We start from the raw sequence: 22,501 nt of genomic DNA on the forward strand, positions 1-22,501 counted from the left end.
ATAAAATACAGTCCACGGATATCAATCAGGAGCATTACTTTTGCTAGAAGTGGTTCCCCTGCAGTCTAGTTTTGTTGCCAGCCCTAATAAAGTTGTCTCATAAACCCTTTATCAGCGTTATATTGAAGATGCAAACTTCGAAACATTTAAAACGGTCAGACCAGGAGATGGATTAACAGGACAAGTTCAATCAGCATAACAGTAGCCATCATACTTTTTCCTTTTTCCTTCCAGAGTCAACAAACCACCGGGCAAGGACCGGGCAAACCCAAAAGCCGTTGCACTGGCCGGCGCTAAGCGGCGCTCGCAGATCCAGCCTACCGCTTCCCCTCCCTTTCTGGGCGGCGCTAAGCTCCCACCTTCTCCGCTAGGGAAGAACCGCGCAAGTTCTTCCCTAACGCTGGAGGCGACGATCAGGAGCGCGCGCCGGGACACCGCTGGAGCAGCCGATTCGAAAGGCATGGAAGGACTGCTAGGCGGCGGCGGGCGCGCGCGCCTCTTCCTCGCGCCCCCCCTCCTCCTCGCCCTGCACCTGCGATTGGGCTCCGGCGCGTGCCCATGCCAGGACCCCGCGCTCTGCAGCCCGATCACGGCCACCAGGGACTTCGAGGTGCGGCGGCGCAACGCTCTGTGTTCCGGACGGGTCTGGGGGAGGGAGAGGAGAGCGGCGAATTGGGTGGCGGGGGCGAGGGCACGTGACGCTGCGATCAGCCCGTCCCCCGATGGCGGTGGGGGCTACTGAGATCTCGGGACTGTTCTTGTGAAGGGTTTTGCCCCACGTCTCGCTGATCCCATTCCGTCCGCCATCTCTTCTCCGCCCATTCCACCTGCAGGTTTCAGAGCTGCTCAACGGACGCTTTTTTCCATCACTGCATCACCGGTTGAATTTCTGCCTGCCATTCAGCTATTTAAGACGCAGTCTTCAAAAGTCAAAAAGTCTGTATCTTTAATAGCTGAATGGCAGGCAGAAATTCAACTGGTGATGCAGCGATCACCGGTTGAATTTCTGCCTTCCATTCAGTTATTAAAGACACAGGAACCCTGTCAGAAGGAGGCTAGGGAAATACCCCTATACATGTGAAACAACAAAGACTCTTACGCCACCTTTGAGACTAACACATTTATTCTGGCATAAGCTTTAGTGGACACTATCCACTTCATCAGATGCAATTTCATGTGCCACCAGAGTCTTTATTGTTTATCCTGCAAAAGACTGATATGACTACCTTTCTGGGCAATCTTAACTGAGGCAATCTTACCTGAAACTTAGGGCTTTCCCCATGTTGAAAACTATTGACACTGCACTCTGTTGCAAAACACTAGGAATTAGGAAACTAGGTTAATGGGTGTTTCCAGCTTTACTGCACTGAACACCTATCCTGGCTTTTCCTCCTCAGTGAATAGAAAAAAAGAAGAAATGGTAACACACAGGATTGCAAGTGGTAGGACTTCAACTGGAACCCTTAGTAAAATTCTGTATTAGGGGCAAGGCAATTGTAGAATAAAAACCTTGTCTGGAAGCACCGTATGTTAAATTGGAGTAGAGCTATGTGAGGGCATTGAATCATAGAATAGTAGAGCTGGAAGGGGCCCATAACATTGAGCCAATCAGGTGGCCCATTATAACATAGAATGGCACTTAATTCTAGATATACTGCCTGGCAAGCCATTCATTAGAGGTATGCAATTGGTGGTTTGGAAACTGTTCAGGGTAACTCCTGACCCATTTCCTTCAGTTTGAAAATCTCAATCATGTTAATGAGAGCTTATCAGATTTCTTTTTGATTTTTAAAAATGGAAGAGCAACACCTTTAAAAGAAAGGTAAGGTAATGTGTATTGAGGCAAAGTTTCATTTTTGAGTATCAAATACTCCCTCTGATGAGTTTTGCCTAACAGATTTCTTCAACTTTTAATCAAAGGAAGTTGTTCCAATTTTAAAAAGCCCACATTGACTGGGTTTGCACAACACAACACGCATCATGGTAGTTAGCCATGGTGGGTTATTGTGCCATCCGAACCCTGGATGGCAACAAGCCACCCTGACAACCCATGGCTTGTTCTAGAAGTTGTTAAGACCCCAATGGGTTGTTGTATCATCTGAACCCAGGAGAAGAATTTTATTTTGGGTTGTGGGGAATGGCTAACAACAACACACCATAGAAAAGTTGGGAGGTATCTGAAATAGCCAACAAGCAGGCAAAGAGTTAGGCATCCCCTGTTTCTCCTTCCCACCAAACTCTGCTAAAAATCACTCTGTGCTGCTGGTCACTCACCATATTTTACTTATGAAGGGGAATAATCTCTATGCCAGTTGCTAGTCCAAATAGATTAGTAGAATTAATATTTTATTTATTTAAAACATTTGTTAGCCACCTTTCAAGGCAGACACCCTCACAAGGTGGCTTACGACAATAAAAAACATTAAAACAGTTACAATATTAAAACAATAGAAGAATAAACAATAAAATAGCAATTTAAAAACAATAAAATCAGCAAGAACAACAATGGCAATAGCAGAAATAACAGTATTCATCATGGGAAGGCTATGGTAAAATAAAATGTTTTCAAGGCGTTCTTAAAAGCCTACAAGGATGGTGCGTGGTGGACCTCCGATGGGAGTTTTCACCAAAGGTGTAGGGCTACTTCAGAGAAGTCCCCCTCCTGTGTTATCACCCACCTAATTGCTCTCACAGGTGGGCAAATGAGAAGCCACCCTCTGATCATAAATATGGGAGGCAAATCATTGATTGCCAAAAACAGCCATACCTCTTTCACGTGTTTGTCATCTTGGCTCTGCACTACCATTACTACTGGGAGAAGTTTGGAAGCACCTTGGGATCAGGTGTACCCATCCAATTCTTTGTTGGGGGCGTGTGTAGGGTGACCATATGAAAAGGAGGACAGGGCTCTTGAATCTTTAACAGTTGCATAGAAAAGGGCATTTCAGCAGGTGTCATTTGTATATATGGAGAACCTGGTGAAATTTCTTCTTCATCACAACAGTTAAAGCTGCAGGTGCCCTGCCCTCTTTTAAATCTGGTCACTCTAGTATAGCTCCTGCACTTTAACTGTTGTGATGAAGAGGCAATTTCACCAGGTTCTCCATATATACAAATGACACCTGCTGAAATTCCCTTTTCTATGCAACTGTTAAAGATACAGGAGCCCTGTCCTCCTTTTCATATGGTCACCCTATTTTTAATGTTGATATTGTTTTAAGTAGTACCGTAAGTCACTTTGATGATTTCTGTCAAAAAGTGAGATGGAACTATATTAAATAAGAAATAAACAAACAAATAGTTTAAATTAGAGTTAACATGTCAGATCTGAGAGAGAGAGAAAGATGTCCTTGTTGTGTTTTTGTAGGTCTTCATATTTGATGTTGGTGGAAAGGACTGGAAGTTCTACAACTGGACACAAATTACAACAGTGGCAACTTTTGGAAAATATGACCCTGATCTTATGTGTTATGCCCATTCAAAAGGATCCAGGGTAGTATTAAAAGGTATGTTCTAACCAGGATAGTGATATTTTTTGTGTACAGCTTGATGTTATGTATTGATGTTTCCCTAGAATGAAGTCCCACAGGGTTTAATTAAACCTACTCCCCCATTAAGCATACATGAGACTGTGTATGAGAATACTGTCATTGTTATCATGGTTTACCTGTCATGTGTGAAAGCAAGCTGTGTCATCACCTTGCAGCACCAATCCCAGAACAGGCTACCAATCTCCATTATGTTGTATCACGTCCCACACAAAGTGATGGTGGATTGATTGCAGTGCCATTGGGCTGCCATCCCCAATCTGGTGTTCTCCCAGTCGGTTGGACTACAACTCCCATAATTCCCAGCCAGCATTTGAAGGGCACCTAGTTGAGGAAGACTAGCTTAGGGAACTCTCTTTTGAAAGTTGCTGGCGTTAGAGGCTTGCATTCCAGGGGTTGTGAAATGTGTTGCATTCTCAGTACAAAACTCATGCACATAGAAGGAAGTTCCAGTGCTTTTAGTAGAAATATGCCTTAAGAAGTTATGTGATGAAACTTTTTGCAATACCCTGTCATGCACAGCATATGGGTTGCACTAGTTTCATGTTCACTGTCCCCTGAAGTGTGGGCAGCCATGGATAAAAGGGGAAGACATTGCTGATCTATGTTGACTGCAGGGCCCAGGACACACATCTGTCTCTCCTGATGAAAGCCATTATCTAGTTGTGTAGTTGGAGTAGTCTGCTAGCTTAGCTGCTTTGGTGATTCCACCTGGGGCCAACTAACAAGTTACATTAAGCAGGCTTTAAAAAAAAAGTCTGTTTAACACTGCCACTTTTAATTTGGGCTTTTGTACACAAGGCTGTTGATCTCTATATCAGTTTGTTACAGCACTTAGCTCTGAGCACTACACGAAGAGATTTTCCTTTCCTGCTTTTCTGCTACATAACCTATACAGGGAACTGTGCTGTAACAGAATATTGCAATTACTCAAGAAGAAAGAATGCCATTGTCTTCTGGTAAGCTAGAGGCTCATTTTCCCTGTTATAAAAGCAAACAAACAGGAAAGCACTCTGAAAAACACACACCAAGAAGCGAAACTGGAGGATTGTGATGTCTAAAGAGACCATAAACAACCATAAGTAAGGAATCAAGAGCGTGCAATAAATCCCTCGTGTAGAAAGCCTCTTAGAAGAGAAAGCAGCCCTGTGGGTCCTGATTTGGCACCATTCTCCCACTTTTGAGTGAGGTTCTGTGCAGGTTTCCTGCAGAAAATCCCCATGGTTCTTATTTGCCCTCAGAGATGCTGTTTACTGCAAACCATGCTTTTGAAGGCAAAGGGAAGCTGCAGGATTGGGGCCCCATGCAACTGCCTTTTCTTCAAAACACCTAGCAGCATTAAGAATGCTTTCTTTAAAGCATGCTTAATGTAACATGTAATTTGGCTCTTAGGCTTCATTGACTTACTGCTAGTGTAAGCCCTGACATAGGTCAGTTTATGGGTTAATCAGACCGCGTAATTGAGAACAAGAATCCTTCCAGACCATTAAAGGGGAAAAAATAAAACACAGTTCTATTGAACAGTACAACAACTACAAGTAAATCACCCATGAGGTCATATTATACAATAAACCTACCCAGAAGGCTCCAACCACAAAAGGGGATAAGAATCGAACCACGGTGGCTCACAGCATTCACAATTGACACCTTCAGAAAAGGGTGGACAGTCCCTCTGATGTTCAGGTGAAAGCAAAGTCTGGATCTTTTCCATTCAGTCCAGGGCAATGCTTTACTCATAAATGAGGCTGAGATTTCTGGAGTCAGCCTATTAGGAAGCTCTTTTTGAAAGCCTAAGTGTGACACCTTAAGAACATAAGAAGAGCTATGCTGGATCAAACAAAAGGCTTAACTGGTCCAGCGTTTTGTTTCAAGTGGCCAACCAGATACTTATGGGAAGCCCACGAGAAGGACATTGGTGCAGCAGTATCTTCCTACTCGTGTTCTCTAATAATTGATATTTAGAGGCTTACTGCCTCTGATACTGGAGATAATATATAGCCGTCATGACTAGCAGCCATTGATAGGCATATTCTCCGTGAATTTGTCTAATCCCCTTTTAAAGCCCTCCAAATTGGTGGCCATCACTACATCTTGTGCTAGTGAATTCCAGAGTTTCACTATGTGCTGTGTGAAGAACACTTCCGTTTATCTGTCCTGAACCTCTCATCATTCACCTTGGGCTCATCTACACCAAGGAGGATATTGCACTATGAAAGCGGTATATAAAAGGCAGGAGCCACACCAAGCAGGATATTGCACTCTGAAAAGTGATATGAAAGCGGTATATGGTATGTCTCAATGGGCCGCAAGGGTTGTCAGTGCACTTCAGAACCGCTATACAGCAGTAGTGTGGCTCCTGCCTTTTATATACCCCTTTCATACCGCAATATCCTGCTTGGTGTAGATGAGCCCCTTGTCTTCAATCAACACAACCGGAGCAAATTGGGTTAGATATTTCTCACTTATTCCTGTAACTTAATAGTAAAACAGAGGAGTAAGTTGTGATGAAATGTGTACAGAATTATTAGATGTAGCCTTTCCTAGGAAAGCTTTCCAAACTCCCACCCTGATGGAAGTCCTCAGAAGGATACAGGAAAATAGTCCAGCAACAGAGGTCTGTGTAGGGAAGCAGCTATGGGTACACATTGGGACACACATCCACGGTTCCATTGTGATACTCTCCTGGGCCTTATGGAACTGGCTGGATGTGGATGGGGGATGCTCATCACATTTGGGGCCCCTATTTATTGTGCATTACTGTGCCCTCAGTTAGAGCAAAAACAACTAAGACTAGTGTCCACCTGATCAGATACATGATGAAATGTTATGCTTAGTTGGGCAGGTGCAAATATATCGGGAGTGGGGGAGATGGGGGAATGTCAACAGTGGGGTCAAGCAGCAACAAAATGCAAAATATATAGGCCTCAGCTAGATGGGGGGTAGTGGAGGGCGATGATCTCATGATTTTATGATCATGAGATCGTTGCCCTGGTTTACACACGGTGTGCGATATTGTGCCCGCCATTTTGTTTTGTTTTTTGTTAAAGGGGATGGAGCGCACGAGCGCTTGTGCACAGAAAGTTAGTGATTTTTTTTAAAAAAACACCTTTTCCCTCTCTGCTCACCGCACCCCCGATGGGCACAGAGTTCCTGAGGAAAGAACCTTAAAGGAAAGATGAGATATAAACAAAATAAATAAAACCATCAAAAAATAAATCTTGCCTTTCTTTGGAAAAGATGACCCAAGGGCAAGGTGTATAGATTTAGACAGCAATTACATGAGTGACCAGAGGTATTTCCAGATGGCTTACTGTTGTCCACCACCAATCAAAAGTCAGTGGGAAAACACAAGAGGCTTACAAGGGGAAGGTGGCATCATCTGAACCTCCCTAAAATTCTGAGAGGTAGGCAAGGTGATTGTACCATAAAAGCCTCATCTGGAAGCATCCTCTGACTCGAATCCCTTGGATAATTTACCACAAGGTAAGTCCCGTTGAACTCTATGGGATATACATTTGGGCAAAATATGTTTAAGAACATGGTGTTTAAGATCATAAATTATATGATCATGTTTAAAATCATAAACATCTTTTTCATCCATTGTAGTAATGCAACTGGAAACTAATCTTGTTCTTTAGGAGATGTATCTGTGAAGGCAATTGTTGATCCTGCCGTCAGAAAAGCCTGGATAAACCAACAGGTAGACCTGGCCAAAACACAGTATATGGATGGAATCAATATAGACATTGAGCAAGAGGTTATTCAGTTTTCAGATGAATACTATGCATTAACAGCTTTGGTTAAAGAAACAACGGAAGCTTTTCACAAAGAAATTCCAGGATCACAGGTAAAAATAAAGCAAAGACTCCTCTTACACAAATGTTAATTCAATTCCACATTAGCCATTTATTTATGTATTTAGTTCTAAACACTACTTTTTAAAACTTGCGTTTTCTCAAAGTGGTTCACCATCAGAAATTGGTAAAATCCAACATAAGTCCTACTTGAAATGAATGGGACTGAAGTTGGTCAGGACTAACGAGTTCCATTTATTTCAATGGATCTACTCTAATTAGGACTTATGTTGGATTTTACCCATTATAAATAAGTAATACAGTAAAACCAACTGCAATTATTAAAACCTTAAACAATTGATTCCCTCAGCACCACAACCCCCACTCCAAAGCAACATAACACGGGCCTAAGCACAGTTTAAGATATTCTAAAAATTGAACAATGTCCAGTGATGGTGCCCAAACAGCACTTTGGAAGGACTGTCACTTGTTCACCACTTTTTTTCCCAGCCCCTCAAAATTGCGCAACAGCATTCATTAATTTATTTTTTCCATTCTATCGCAAGCGTGCAAGAGTGCACTTCCAGCTGTGTAGTCCTGGCTGATATGCGTAGTGCTGGTTGGTCAATTTCCTTTCATGTTTCAGCTGTAAAGGGGAGCACCAAGGTTGAGTAGGGAACATACAAGGAAATTGACAAGGCAAGATTGTATAGAGGCTAAGTTGTGCACAATTGAAAAGCATTGAAAAAGGGCACAAAGCAGGAGAAGTAGGTTCACCAAAAAGGGGGCAATATCTCCCCCTTGACAATGTGATCCTTTCATTTTTAAGTGTGGAACTGATACTTCTCAGTGTCCCCACATTTTCTCAACTTCCCCAAGTCTCCAGCTAATACAGAAAGAGGAGATATTGGCTGCACACCCCTTCTTGTGACTCATTTTTTGCAGTAACTGCTCTGAGAGGGAGCTGCAAAAAGGGAGGAACCAGTTCTTGACTTACTGGATGCTTGGGGAAGCGCTGAGAGGGAGCAGGACACTGACAAATATCAGTTCAGTGCCTATAACTGAGAGGAATACATTCCTAAGTCGGAGATATCCCACCCCCCACTTTAGCTGCGCCTACTTCTTCTGGTCCTTGCCAACACTGTGCAAATTAGCCCATCTACAGTCTCACTTCTCAATTGCCTTCCCTACTCCACAGTGGTGCATCCTTTGACAGCTGAAACATACAAGGAAATTGACCAAGCAAGACCAGACATACCAGACAGCTGCAAATGTGCTCTTGTGCATTTTGGTAGGCTGAATAATAATAATAATTAATAATGATGATGATGATGATGATGATGTTAAAAATTACAAACACATTTGCACAATTCTTGGGGGCTGAAAAATAAATAAAAGAGAAAAATATGATCCCATTATTCAAGGGTGAATTAGTGTGACGTGAGAACCCGCTCAATCTCTTGAAATCACCATTGAATTCCCTTATAACATTCTGTACCTTCAGAAAGATTTTGCAGGCATCTGAGCAAACCCATATTAAGGATGTTCATTCAGAGAGAGGTGTGTACTTTTCTTTCCACCACAGGTAACTTTTGATATAGCCTGGACTCCGGAATGTATAGACAAAAGATGTTACAACTACACTGGGATCGCTGACTCTTGTGATTTTGTGTTTGTGATGTCTTATGATGAGCAGAGTCAAGTGTGGACAGAATGCATAGCAAGAGCTAATGCTCCATACAACCAGACATTAGCTGGTAAGAACTAGTGAGTGGGATCGCACATCATGACAACCCATTGTGGGTAACAAGCTACACAGTGTGGGTTATTCTGTGAACAACCCACAGTGCAAAGTTTGTGCACCTAACATGATCAGGCTTGATGCAGATTATTTCCCCCCTCCTTCTCCCTCTATCTTCCATCCAGTATCCCAGGATCCTATGTGGCAGAACCCATCTTGTCTGCCCGTACAAGCCCTCTCCCTGTTCCTATCGTGACCCCCTATCCCTTCCCTGGCTTTTTTTTTCAAAGGCCCCGTTAGTGCAAATGGGAGCTGAGAAAAAGAGGAGGACCCTCGATCACTCTTAAAACCACTTGCTGGAGGCTCAGGGAAGAGTGCAATGGAAGGGGAGGGATCCCCAAGGGTCAGTCCTACACTTCCAGATTTGAGGATAATGTTGTTAAGGAGCCGATCTGGTCCTCTTTCCCCTGACCTAACTGATAACAGCTGTCAAACTACTATATGCATATAGACTAGTTTAACTTGGATATTTCCTAGGATCCTTCATTTTTTGACAGCTGAAACATACAAGGCAATAGACAAGGCAAGGTGTTGTATAGTTCGACAGCTGTGTGACGATGCGAGTCTGCACTGGGTTTACTTTGGAACACACCTGCTGCCACCACGTGTGACACCCCCCACCTTATACTGCTCCTTTATTCTTTCTTGAACCAAAAGACCCAGCTCAGGTGCCCTCATCAAGGGTTTGGGATGCTGAAGCCATCCCTGTGGCACGCCTTTCTCTACTTAGGCCCCACAGCTATATAGATTATTGCCCCAACTTCTCCCTTCCGCTGCCACCATAGATAGACCTGTACCCTTCCCAGGCACTCCAATGACCACACCAGGTGAACTTGAATGTAATTTATTAACAAGACATTAATGCAAGTTAAAAAGCTTAATGGTTTTTCTCAGTTCATAAGCGTAATGGTTTCAAAGCACAATGCGTAATGGTTTCAGACAGTAATTTCACTTAAATGTTTCAAAGGTAATTTTATAGGTTCTTCTGCCTAGTCTGCCCCTTCTAGGCTACACTATTCTCCTTCCCACACACTAACCCACCAAAACAACAAAGCACGCAGACCCTTCCTATCTCTATTCCAAATCTCTCTTTTTACCTGTCAGCAGCAGCATATATACCATACAGTCCTCCGACTCCTCCCCTTCTCTCACAGCCCAACCAGATGCTCCACACAAACATCCAATCAGCACTCTCCTTCCATCCAGCAATCACTCCCCCCTCTATAGCTTTATACTTACCATTCTGCCACAAACACACAGTGAGTACCTTCTTTAAACTTTTCAAACCTTATTATTAATTAATAAGCTTTTATATTAAACTTAACAACATAACCTTATGCAGTAGAACATCACAGCTGTGAGTGTGCTCTCTCACAACTGCAAAAAACCAGGAAAAACAAATTAAGAAAAAAAATAAGACATCTGCGCATATTTCTAGGGATGATTTTTTTTTTAACACATTACAGCCCCATTTGTGCAAATGTTGAGGACCAAAAAAAGAGGGGAGTTTGGGAATAAATGGCAGCCCCTTCATAGGCTTGGGCACTGTCAGAGGGGCTGTTATTCATTCACGGCTGAGATTGCTCAACAAGAGAGGCAGGTTTTTTTGTTGCTCTTGCTCACCGCTTCCCACAACCCACGATGGGTTGGCTGTCCCAGGTTCAGATAACACGCCAACCCATCATGAGTGAAACGACCCCTAGAACAAGCCGCAGGATTTCAGGATGGCTTGTTGCCCACAGACAAGCCACCTTGCCAAAATGTATGTTTAAAAGACACATTAGATGTACTGCACTACCAGCAATTAGCTGAATTAAACAATCCCTTGGACCCTGCAACATCTTGCATGTCTTCCTCAATGGCCTTTGGCTTGCTGATGTTACAAATGTAGCTGCAGACATGTAAAAATAAGTAAGTAAGAATAAAAATAAACACGCAGGTAATTTTTAAACTTTCCGTTAAATTAGGATATGACCGTTACATTTGCATGGGCATTGATCCAAAGAAGCTTGTGATGGGCATTCCATGGTATGGCTATGATTATACCTGTTTAAACTTATCAAAGGTAAGAGAAGGGCACATTTTAACTGTTTTCCTCGTAGTGGTCTTAGATTTTATTTTTGTGGGCATAGATTATACAGTGATATCTTCTTGAGGTTTGAATATATCTGTGTAACACAAATTGCATTTCTTCAGGACCACGTTTGTTCCATTTTAAAAATCCCTTTCCGAGGGGCTCCATGTAGTGATGCAGCTGGACGTCAATTCCCTTATAAAATAATAATGGATCGGGTAAATAGTTCTCTTTCTGGAATCCTGTGGGATGAACAACAGAAAGCTCCATATTTAGAATACAAGGTAAGTTATTATGAAGTTTTCTTTCTGAAGGTTATTTTATTTATTTATTTTATACAAATGCACCACCAAAAAAAGAAGGTAGTGTGTCGGTCCATTAGGACCTTGCCCCCCTAACAAAGCCGCAGTACTGTAATACTTGTATTGGAACCAATATCATAAAGTTATGAGTGAGGTTTCGAGTTCTCCAGAACACTTCATCAAGCAACAAGCTGAATAAATTGTTTGGGGGGTGGGGGGGGGGAGAGAAAAAAAATAAGAAGGTGATTGTTCCCCTTTGCCCTCCACCCCCAAATTTGCAGTTCTTAAGATGGAGTATAGAAAGAGTCATATAAGCATAATAGGCTTAGCCTCCTTTAATGCAAGACAGGTTGCATCCAGCAATATAATTTCGGTTATCCCTCACTCTCCCCAACGGCCGCCTCCATCCAAATATTTCCCCCCTCATATATGCCAGGCTAACACAACATAAAACCCAGCTATTGTCATGTTCTTTCATCTGTATGTGCCAAAGAACTAAGAAAACAAATAAAGCAAACCAACAAAATAGTAATGGAAAAGCAGAAGACGTGGGGAAAGATTAAAACAGTCATGAAAGATGGTTTTTTTTTAATGTTTTACTTTTATTTTATTAATAAGTATCAGATCTCTTATAGCCAACCGCATCAGCCCAGTCTGTATTAAATGAGGATAAGCTGCTTCCTAGTATTACAGTATCTTGTTTTTTGGGTGGGTGTTTTTAGCTATTTATTTATTTATTTTAAAATCCGATTGAGGGCCCGCAATCTTTTATTTATTTATTTATTACATTTTTATATCGCCCAATAGCCAAAGCTGTCTGGGCGGTTCACAAAAATTAAAACCACATTAAAACAACCAACAGGTTAAAAGCACAATTACAAAATACAGTATAAAAAGCACAACCAGGATAAAACCACGCAGCAAAATTGATATAAGATTAAAATACAGAGTTAAAACAGTAAAATTTAAATTTAAGTTAAAATTAAGTGTTAAAATACTGAGAGAATAAAAAGGTCTTCAGCTGGCGACGAAAGCAGTACAGTGTAGGCAATCTTCCACAATCAATATCTAAGGCAGTTAACAAAATATTAACAACACAAATAACCTCAAAACAAATTAAAATTACAGGGAAAAGGCAGCAAATAAGGACCTGGGATTAAGCCCCATTAAACTCAATAGGTCTTACTTCTGAAAAGAGATGTAGATGGTTTTCCCCCCTGAAAAACTTAAAAAGCAGTATGAAAAAGCCCAAATCACACAAACACCCAGCAAATTAAAATAGACTTGGTGGCTGTATTTTCCACCATTGGAGGTTTCTAAAAAAATGTATAATTATTATGTTACTATAATCAAGCATGGGTAATGGTGGCAAGGTGCCATGTCCCAGCAGGGGTTCAGGTAGATATTTTACTTCAGAGACATGGAATTGAACAGGGTTGATGAAGTTGTTGTCAAAGAGCTTGTAAAAGGTGAAATCAAGCCAGGTAAAACATAAATCTATAAGAACAATAAGTTAAGATCAATTACAACATGCTTTCAAGTCAGCTTATGGGCCATAGGACAAAATAAGAATATTTTTTTGCCTGCTAGGTTTGGACATTACATCAAGTTTGAAACCCTGCAAATTCAGGCCTTCTCACATCAGCGAGTGCCCATACAGCTGGAAAATACCTCTAAATTGTGATGACAAAGTAACATTTACAGACCATTTTGGTTGGCTTTCTGTATGTCATTGATTTACAAAGATGGTAATCTGTAAAAAGAGGATCATATTCATTCAAACATACATGTACTACCTTTGCTACCACATAGTTTCTATGTGCATGTTTGATTTGCATAGGATTTTGCTGTTTTTGTATGCTTGCCCTCATAATAACACTGGGTCTGTTCAAACAACATGCTAAGCCATGGTTAGGCCACTCACCCTTTTGCAGCAAATGGTTAGTGAGCATGTTTAAACCGTGGTTATGTAGCCACCATGTTTAGGATTGGTTCACATGACATGCTATGTCATAATGTTTAGCTCAAAATGTTTAACCACCATGGCTTAGCATGTTATCTGAACATGGTCATAGTGACATCCTCATTGGTTCCATTTTTCTGATATTTAATTAAGACTGGGAAAAAGTGATTGGGCCACAGGTATGCAAGGAATTCTTGGCAGAAGGACTCCTTGAATCCAGCCCTTTCAGGTCCAAATGCAAAACTTTCTCCATGAAGGTCACTAGGTGACTGTGGGGCAGTCATTTTCTCTTGGCCTGATCTACCTCACAGAATTGGTGCAAGGATAAAAATAAACGAGAACACCATATACTGTGAATTTAGCACATTAGAGGAAAGGTAGGATAAAATGTAATTAAAATAATATCCATTGCTCAACAAAGAGGGGAAAAATGAGCATCTATTTATTTAACACACACACACACACACACACACACACACATATATGTTGCCCTTCACCGCAATATTTCAGGGCAGTGTACAAGATTAAAAACTTACATTCAAACCAAGAGAACAATAATAAAACAGAAGTGAAAAGAGCACAAGAATGAAATCAAACAATTTCAAAAGGTTTTTTTGTAAAAAAAAAAAAAAAGCTTTAGACTCCCTTATTTCTTATTTAAGCGAACACAGATGTACCTATTGGCAGATGTATACTTTCAATGCAGCCCTAAGCCACAGAGTTTTCCTATCTGCATGAGAACCTGAAGTTGTGACCTAGGTCTGAAAAGAATATGGGAAGCATGTTAATATGTTCTCTTTGTTTCACTGTTTTGGAGGATTCACGTGGTGCTTTCCATCAAGTGTGGTTTGACAATCCCAGGAGCATTTCTCTGAAGGCAGCCTATGTGAAAGAACATGGCTTGAGGGGGATCGGTATGTGGAATTCAAATTGCCTTGACTACTCTGGCGGGTCTGTCGCCCAAGAGCAAACAGAAGCAATGTGGAATGCCTTGACACCAAACTGACTTCATGAGAAGGTGTACTGCTCAACTTATATATATTTTTTCAAATGTGTATTATTTTAAATTACAGCGTATTAATTTTCCATTTAATATATTCCTATCAACAAATAAAATTAGTTTCAAATAGTGTAACATATATTTATTTTTTCAGATCTGACATGTAGCAGCAAAAGCTTTAAACCTGGAGAGGTAATAGCATGGCCACCAGCGGGCTGGGACGAGGAGACAAGATGGACTGTGCTGCAAAGGACACTGGGATATGGGAAGGGAGTGGGCTGGAGGTGGGGAATAAGCCACACAAAGCCGCCGCTCGCCTGACGGTCTGTTGGGAGTAACGTGGGTTGGCGAGCAAACAGCCAACCCACCGTAGCTGATCCTCCAGGGACTTCATGGACTCTGACTGAAGTATTCTGATTGTTGTGAACTTCACGTTGCTACAAGTAGAGTTTCCCCTTAGATTTAAAATATGTATTCTAAGAAAGCAAAGGGCAGTGATTTTTTACTCAGGACGGATAATACCCATTCCCAAGCTGCACATAAAAACACCATGCACTGTTTTCTGCATTACAGCAGTCCAAAGAACTGCAAGGCAGGGGAGAGACTGTTCTGGTTAATCAGTCACCATTTCCATAGCCTAGATCAAAGAGCGTAATTGATGTGCTTACCTTACATGTGTACTGCCGAGCTTGGCCACAGATACCTCTCCAAATTGAATCAATCTGAAAGTTACTATTTTTTATTCCATGTGTAACATTGCAGTTCGTTTTTATCAGTTTAGCTGAAAACATAATATTGGCATAGGAACAGAGGAAGCTGTCTTCTACTGAGTCTGATCATTGGTCCATATAGCTCAATATTGCCTAGGCCAGGGGTGGTCAACTTGGGCAGGTTGTGTGGGGCACACTGACCCCTGTGAACCCGATGGGGGCCTCCTGCCTAAGTGACCGTGCTACTGCTGGAAGAGGCCACAACAGTGGAATCCCTGTGATTCTGCTAGGAAACAAGGTGCATGCCTTGTTTCCAACAGAATAGGGCTCCTGATGGCCACCCACCAGGAGCCCCATTTTGCTCCCCACGCGCCATGTTTCCCAGAAGAATCGCTGGGATTTCAGCAGCATGAGGACAGTGGCAACCAGGGGAAGGGCACACAAACAGCCATTGCGAGCCACATGTTGGCCAACCTCTGGTCTACAGGGAGTGGCAGCAGATCTCCCAGGTTTCAGACAGAAGTTTTTCCAGCCCTACCTGGAGATGACAGGGACTGATCCTGGGATGGAAAAGAAGCTACAGCCCTTCTCTGAAGATGTTTATACCTTATGGTTTTCTCACATATCCCCCAAATGGTTTCAAATGTTCTTAAAGTATCAAATGATCCATTCATGTGACAAAACAAAGGCTTGACAAGGTGAACTTGCTCGCTTTTAAAATGGAAACACATTTTTGCTATCTGTCAACTTTAAACTTTACAGTGACGTATTTTTGGATACCAAATGCAGAGGGTCCAGGAATCGCAAATCTCCCTAAACTTGCAAAGTTTGACTGCTTCCTGCTTGCTGATAAATCCCCCCCTTTACAAAAGAAGCCCCTCCTCCTGGCACCATTTCTCTCAAACTACAAAGTCTGGAACAGATGTGGAAGCACCAAGTGACACTAGGGGGAGCCCATAGTCCTATGATGGACACACGCCACCCATCTGCTGCTTCCAGCTTCACTTGCAAGCAATGTTTGTTTTAATGCTGTTAGATGGGTCTGAATTCAACTGAGTTGGAAGAGGGACTATGGGAGCAACGTTACTAGGTTTAGCCAGGGCTGGTCCTAGGAAGAGGAATGCCTTTGATGCCCCCTACTGAAGTCTATTTTGCAGGGCCAACCAGAGGGTTTATGGGCTCTGATGCAAGTGTAATGTCCATCGAAAACGACGTTGCTCAAAACCTTATCTCTTAGCAAGCATGTTACAGTTTGTTCAAGTCAAAGTTCAAAAAGCCACATTCTGAGCAGTAGCGGTGCACTATGCAACAAAACAGATGTATCAGAGGTTTCACTTACCTGTTTTGTAGCAGTTCCTACCTTTTAGTATTGGGCAAAACACGGGATACTACTACTACTACTACTACTACTACTACTACTAATAATAATAATAATAGCACAACACAATCTGTGGGTAATTGGCAGCATAGTATAAAATGAAATGCTTTGAATTAAAAACAATATATAATGCTTTCTTTGGAATTGAAGGGAAATGCATCTAAGGACTGAGCTGCACGGCTTGTCATGCACTAACATAGGAAGTTGAAATATACCAAGTCAGATCATGGTTCCATCCGGACCAGTATTGTCAATACTGTCTCCTAGTGGCTCTCCAGGGTTTCGGGCAGAAGTTTTTCCAGCCCTACGTAGAGATGGTGGTGACTGAACCTGTGACTTGCTGTATGCAAAACTTGTGCCCAACTACTGAACCACACAGCCCATCTCACTAATTCAATTGCTGCTCACCAGCCAAACACAACAACCCATAGCTGAGCTCCAAAAATCTCTTGATTTTATGCCTGCCTGAACTTCAAGGAGGTTGTCAAATATCTGGCAGGCTACAATGCATTATTTTCAGTGTTCTTGCTGTTGTTTCATTTTTAATAATGGCTTGCTGTTTTTAATGGGTTTTTTTGTGGTTTCATTGTTTTGATTGTTGTGTGCCACCTTATACTGACAGAAAGGCAGTAGAAAAATACAACCAATCAATCAATAATTGGGGACTGCATGTTTGTGAAGTTAGTTGCAATAAAGTACTTTGTCTAGCCAGAACTATTCACTCAAGCCCTATTCTGATGTTATTTCTTCACATGTTCAAAGAACTCAAGGAGGGGGAAAGGAGCCATGCAAGACACCCCATTCTCAACATTCCTCTTGAGTCCATACCTGCCTATCCACATTGAGCAGAGGGTCTGAAGGAATATTCTTCATGTTTTTCACTGAATATGCTTAGTATCCTCCCTGTGATCAGGAACATGCAAATAAAAATATATGCTCGTAACAATATAAAGACAATTGCATAGACTTAATTTTAAATTAGCAGAATCAAGGACCACCATTTGCAATCATCTTAAGCTTAATTTTTAAAATGACATTTAAAAAAATTGCAACCTTCTAGGTAATGTTGACATTACGCCTTTTGAGACATAATAGCGCCACATCCAAACGCCCAAGTAGGATGCCAAAATAGGCTGAATCAATTTTGCTCTCCCCACCCCATTAGAATGACAGTAAAACATTGTATATATCAATGTTTCAATATCCCAGAATCACAAAGGCAGAGTCTTAAAGCGAAGGATAATCCTCCATACTGGCCTTCAAGCAATTGGAACTGTGCACATTAAGCCTTACTAATGTGAAATTACTATGGAAGAATCCAATTCTGTAAATACTGAATGCTTTGCAATATGTCAGAAAATGTCAGCTAATAAAACAAACATAGCTCTTGTCAACTGGTTATGTCCTGAATTCTCTGCCTAATTAAAGTTACAACGTGCAATCACTCCATTCTAAGCTCAAATGTTGGTAAAAAAACACACCAACCAAGCCAGTACAGCAACTGAAGAACAGCTTTCCCTCCACCTAAATGTTATTCTACTGTAACGTGGCCTAAAATTATATATTAGATCCCTTCATGGAGTCAAGGAAATCTCCCATTTATATGCAAATCCTGAAGCTTACTGAATATTCTATGAGGACTCAAATAAATGGGAACTTGATGTCAGTATTTCTTCTTAAAAGCACAAAATTTGATTTATTAAAATGATGGAAGCCTTTACAGATCATTTTGTGGGGATTTTTTTTAAAAGTGTGATTTATGAATGGAGTAGATTTAACTTCCGCAATTAAGGCCCCTAATCTGTGATAGCTTTATCATGTCTGTTTTGCATACCTTGGCAGAATCCTGAGACTATGGTGTTCTCGAAGAAGACTTTGGCCTAATCTACATCAAGCAAGATATTGCACTATGAAAGTGGTATATAAAAGGCAGGAGCCACACCAAGAAGGATATAGTGGTATGAAAGCGGTGTATAGTATGTGTCAATAGGCCCCAGCAGTTGTCAGTGCACTTCAATATAGCTATAAAGCAGTAATGTGGCTCCTGGCTTCTATATACCACTTTCATACCACATTCATAGTGCAATATCCTGCTCTGTGCAGATTAGGCCCTTATCAGGGATCCCCTTTTACTAGGTCATTGTGATGGTAAACTGTCACAGAGATTACAACTTTATCCTAAATTAACTCTTCAAAAAGCCATTGCACAAGCTCCTCAGTTGAAGCTGTTCAAGAAGTAGCAAAAGGAAGCTAAGAACCCACTCAAGCTCAGTAGGATCCAATTGAAATGCTATACATGTAAAAGAAAGCAATCAAAAGCAAAATACAGGTCCACACAGAGCAAATGCAAGGAGTGGTCTCAACATCATTCATCTCAACAAAAAACCTTGATTTATAGGGTAAAGAAGTGGCTCTCAAAAAGCATAGAAACAAACACAGTTTATTGCTAGACTTTGGTTTACTGGGCCAAATTATTTAACCACCCTAAATAATTTGATGTCATCAGCTAACTTGTCCTCCCACTTCCAATTCCAGATCTCATATAGTTTAAAAGCACTGGTCGCAGTACAGATCCTTGAGGAATTAACATCTTTCTATTCTGAGAACTGTCCATTTATTCCTACTTTCTATTCCTTTACCAATTACCTATCTTTCAGAGGATACAGTATCTCTTCTTATCCCATGACTGCTAAGTTTGTTCAGGAGTTGTTCACAGGAACTTTGTCCCAAAAAATTTGAAGCTCAAATAAACACTGCCTACCAGATCACCCCTATCTAGATATTTGCTGACACTCTCAAAGAACTCTAAAAAGTGAGTGAGGCAGGACTTTGCAGCTGCCATGTTGATTATTTTTCATTAGGACATTTCCTTCTGTACGCCTCATAATTTTATCTTTAATAACAGTTTTCACCAATTTATCCATAACAGACTTTAATCTTACCAGTCTATAATTGTCTGGAAACCCCCACCCCCATTGAACCCTTTGTAAAAGTGGCAATCCCAGAGCCCTCAATTTGGAAAAATTAGGTAAACTATGGAAATGTGCATAAATCTGCACGTTTTCCTTTGGTTGCTTGGAGATGGCATACATTAAAGCCACGTATGACAGAGTCCACGGCACATGTTTGGTTAGCTGCAGTAGTAGAAATACCAACCATATACCTTGGTTCCCATGTCACGTAGCCATCTTAAAATCTATTAACACCCTGTTCTCATGTGGGTTGTCTTTTTAATAAGTAAAACAAAACATTAAACACTTGGATTTTTTTTTTTTTAAAAAAAATGCTCTTCTACAAAGCAACAACAGCATGTAAATGACTTGTAGTAGTTTTATCTTGTATGCCTGCCTCAACAACTTTTGAATTGTTCGTTACAAATGGAGCTGCAGGCATGGAAGTAAGAATAAAATGGATGGAGTTTTTTTTTAATTTTTTATATTAAATTAGGATATGACAATTACAGTTCCATTGGCATTAATTCAAAGACGCTTATGATGGGTGTTCCATGGGTACGGCTATGATTATATCTGTCTAGGCTTATCTGCGGTAAAAGGAAAACAAGTAATTTTCAACTGTATTTCTGCTCATTGTGGGTAGACTTTATTTTTGTGGCCATAGATTTGACACTGATACTTTAATTCAAATGTTTTTAGTCTGCATCTGTAGTGCTTTACTGAAATGATCTGCCACTTCTATACATCTGCCCATAGGGGCTGCTTTACTTAAACAGAACTCTAACCTTGTCAAGCAGGGGAGAGCTATCCGGTTACACCTTCTGACAGGTTAGAAATCTTAAGTAGCCCTTCTCTCTCTCTCTCTCTCTCTCTCTCTCTCTCTCTCCCTCCTTGTTAAAATAGTATGAAGAGGTATGTTGGCCTTTCTCAGTCCTACTGGCTAAAAGGCTTGTAGAGCAGGACCACCCTGGATTCTGCCTTCGCACTACTTGTGGGCTGCGACCAGGGCCGGATCTACACTACTGCTTTAAAGCGTTTTATAACAGTTATAAAGCGCTTTAACTGCTTTAAAGCACTATAAAACTGTTATAAAGCGCTTTAAAGCAATAGTGTAGATCCGGCCCAGCACAGGGTAAAGTGAAGGGATTGTTGAGCAGTCTTTATTGAAAGTGAGTTACAGTCCAATCCTGAAGCTGTGTACCTAATTAGAAGTAAATCCAATTGATTTCAATGGTGCTTACTTGTAGCTAAGTGTGCTTCAGTTTTAGTGTCATGGTGGAAAGCCAAGGATGAAATGATTCATTCACATGGGGACTGTGAACCCTGTGGTGATTTATTTATTTATTGCATTTCTATACCGCCCAATAGCCGAAGCTTTCTGGGTGGTTCACTGAAGTTAAGACCATCAAATACAATTCAAAGAATAAAACAAATAGTATAAAAACACAATATAAAAGTACAATATAAAAGTACAACCAGGATAAAACCAAGCACCAATGCAGAAATTTAGAGAGATTTAAAATACAAATTTAAAACAGCAAAGTTAAAAGACTAAGATGACAAACTGTTAAAATACTGGGAAAATAAGGTCTTCACCTCGTGTCAAAAAGAGTATAATGTTGGTGCCAGGCAAACCTCTCTAGGGAGCTTATTCCACAGTTGCAGTGCCACAGCAGAGAAGGCCCTCCTCCTGGTAGCCACCTCAATTTGAATTTCCTTCTCCGGAAGCTGCCAAAACCTCATAGAAATACTTTTCTTTGTGAAATCTTTTCTTTTCATTTGAATGGCAGGTAAACAGTCAAGACCAGTTCCTGCCATGGCATGGAACCCCAGGCATTGCTGTTCCTCCTCCTGTAAGCTACTGTGATGAATTAAGTTTCAGTTCGTTATTGTCAATTCATTTTATTTTAAATGCAACCAATCATTTCTGAATGTCTTTTCCTTGGTTAAAAAATATACTTGCTTGGAAACTGGAATTGAATCTAAAGGTTGGTGTTATTATCCATGTGCTGCTTGGCAAACATACGGACCTGTTTTTTAAGGAGTTAAAACAAAGCTCTGGAAAAGCAGCCTATCCTTCTCGGTAACTGTATAAGCCTGGGTTCTTGTATATACAGGACATAAGACTGTGTTAAAAACATGAGTGGTGGCAGTCTATCCCTGGAATATAGACAAAGGGTGCCTGGCAGACAGTCCTACCTTGCATGGTTGGAGGTGCAGATCCCCATTTGTCACAAGGGGAGAGGTGGGGTCAGGAGAGAGGATTCACCATTCTCTCATACACCATCTTTCTTTTTCAACCACTCCCCCACCCCTTCGCTTTCTCCCTACTTGCCTAGGAAACATGTCTGTGAAAACAGCTGGGGGAGAGATGCTGCAGAGAAAAAGCAGCTGGGGGGGCGGGTCATATCCCTCCTTCCCTCCCTCCTCCTCCTCCTCCTCCTCCTCCCAGCTAAGGTCTTGCCCCTCAACCGCAGTATGTTTAAGAGCAAGGACAAGATTGGGAGCCCCATGTTTGCCGCTGAGTGAGTAGTTGCATCCTTAGAGTGGTTTGGGCAGTCATTGAAGAACCCACCCAAATTAAGTGTCATTTCTTCCTTTGTCAAACTTCTCTGAAGGGGAATTGGATCTGTGCAGGCTTGATCCATGCGTAGGCTGTACCAATTGCATGGACATGCTTCCCTTCAAATGGTACAAATGTGGCCACCTGAATGCTGAAGTGGTTGTTGGCAGTTCGAAGCCACTCTTAGGCCACAGTCCTAAGCGCATGTGTTTGAAATCAGGGTATCCCACTTCTCTGTAATGCTAGGTAGAACTGGGATGCCAAAAGCTGTTTTTTTTTTTGCCTCAATTAACTAATTGCCTTCAGTTATCTTATCTTTCAAAATTTATCCCTTCTTATAGTAATTGCGGAATTACTACTGTACCGAATTTTGGAAAAGGGGACTTACTCTTAAATGTTGTTTTAAAAATTGAG

General features: G+C 41.3%; 1 protein-coding gene across 1 annotated transcript; it reads left to right on the forward strand.

The window, feature by feature from the left end:
• Positions 1-348: 348 nt before the first annotated feature.
• Positions 349-20,898, forward strand: CTBS (chitobiase). Its single transcript, XM_063136832.1, has 7 exons — positions 349-610; positions 3,368-3,506; positions 7,187-7,395; positions 8,928-9,099; positions 11,111-11,208; positions 11,340-11,501; positions 14,300-20,898. The coding sequence occupies exons 1-7, from the start codon at positions 461-463 to the stop codon at positions 14,486-14,488; spliced, it is 1,119 nt and encodes a 372-aa protein (XP_062992902.1). The 5' UTR covers positions 349-460; the 3' UTR covers positions 14,489-20,898.
• Positions 20,899-22,501: the final 1,603 nt, after the last annotated feature.

The sequence above is a fragment of the Elgaria multicarinata genome, chromosome 1 (assembly GCF_023053635.1).
Source record: "Elgaria multicarinata webbii isolate HBS135686 ecotype San Diego chromosome 1, rElgMul1.1.pri, whole genome shotgun sequence".
Lineage (NCBI taxonomy): Eukaryota > Metazoa > Chordata > Lepidosauria > Squamata > Anguidae > Elgaria > Elgaria multicarinata.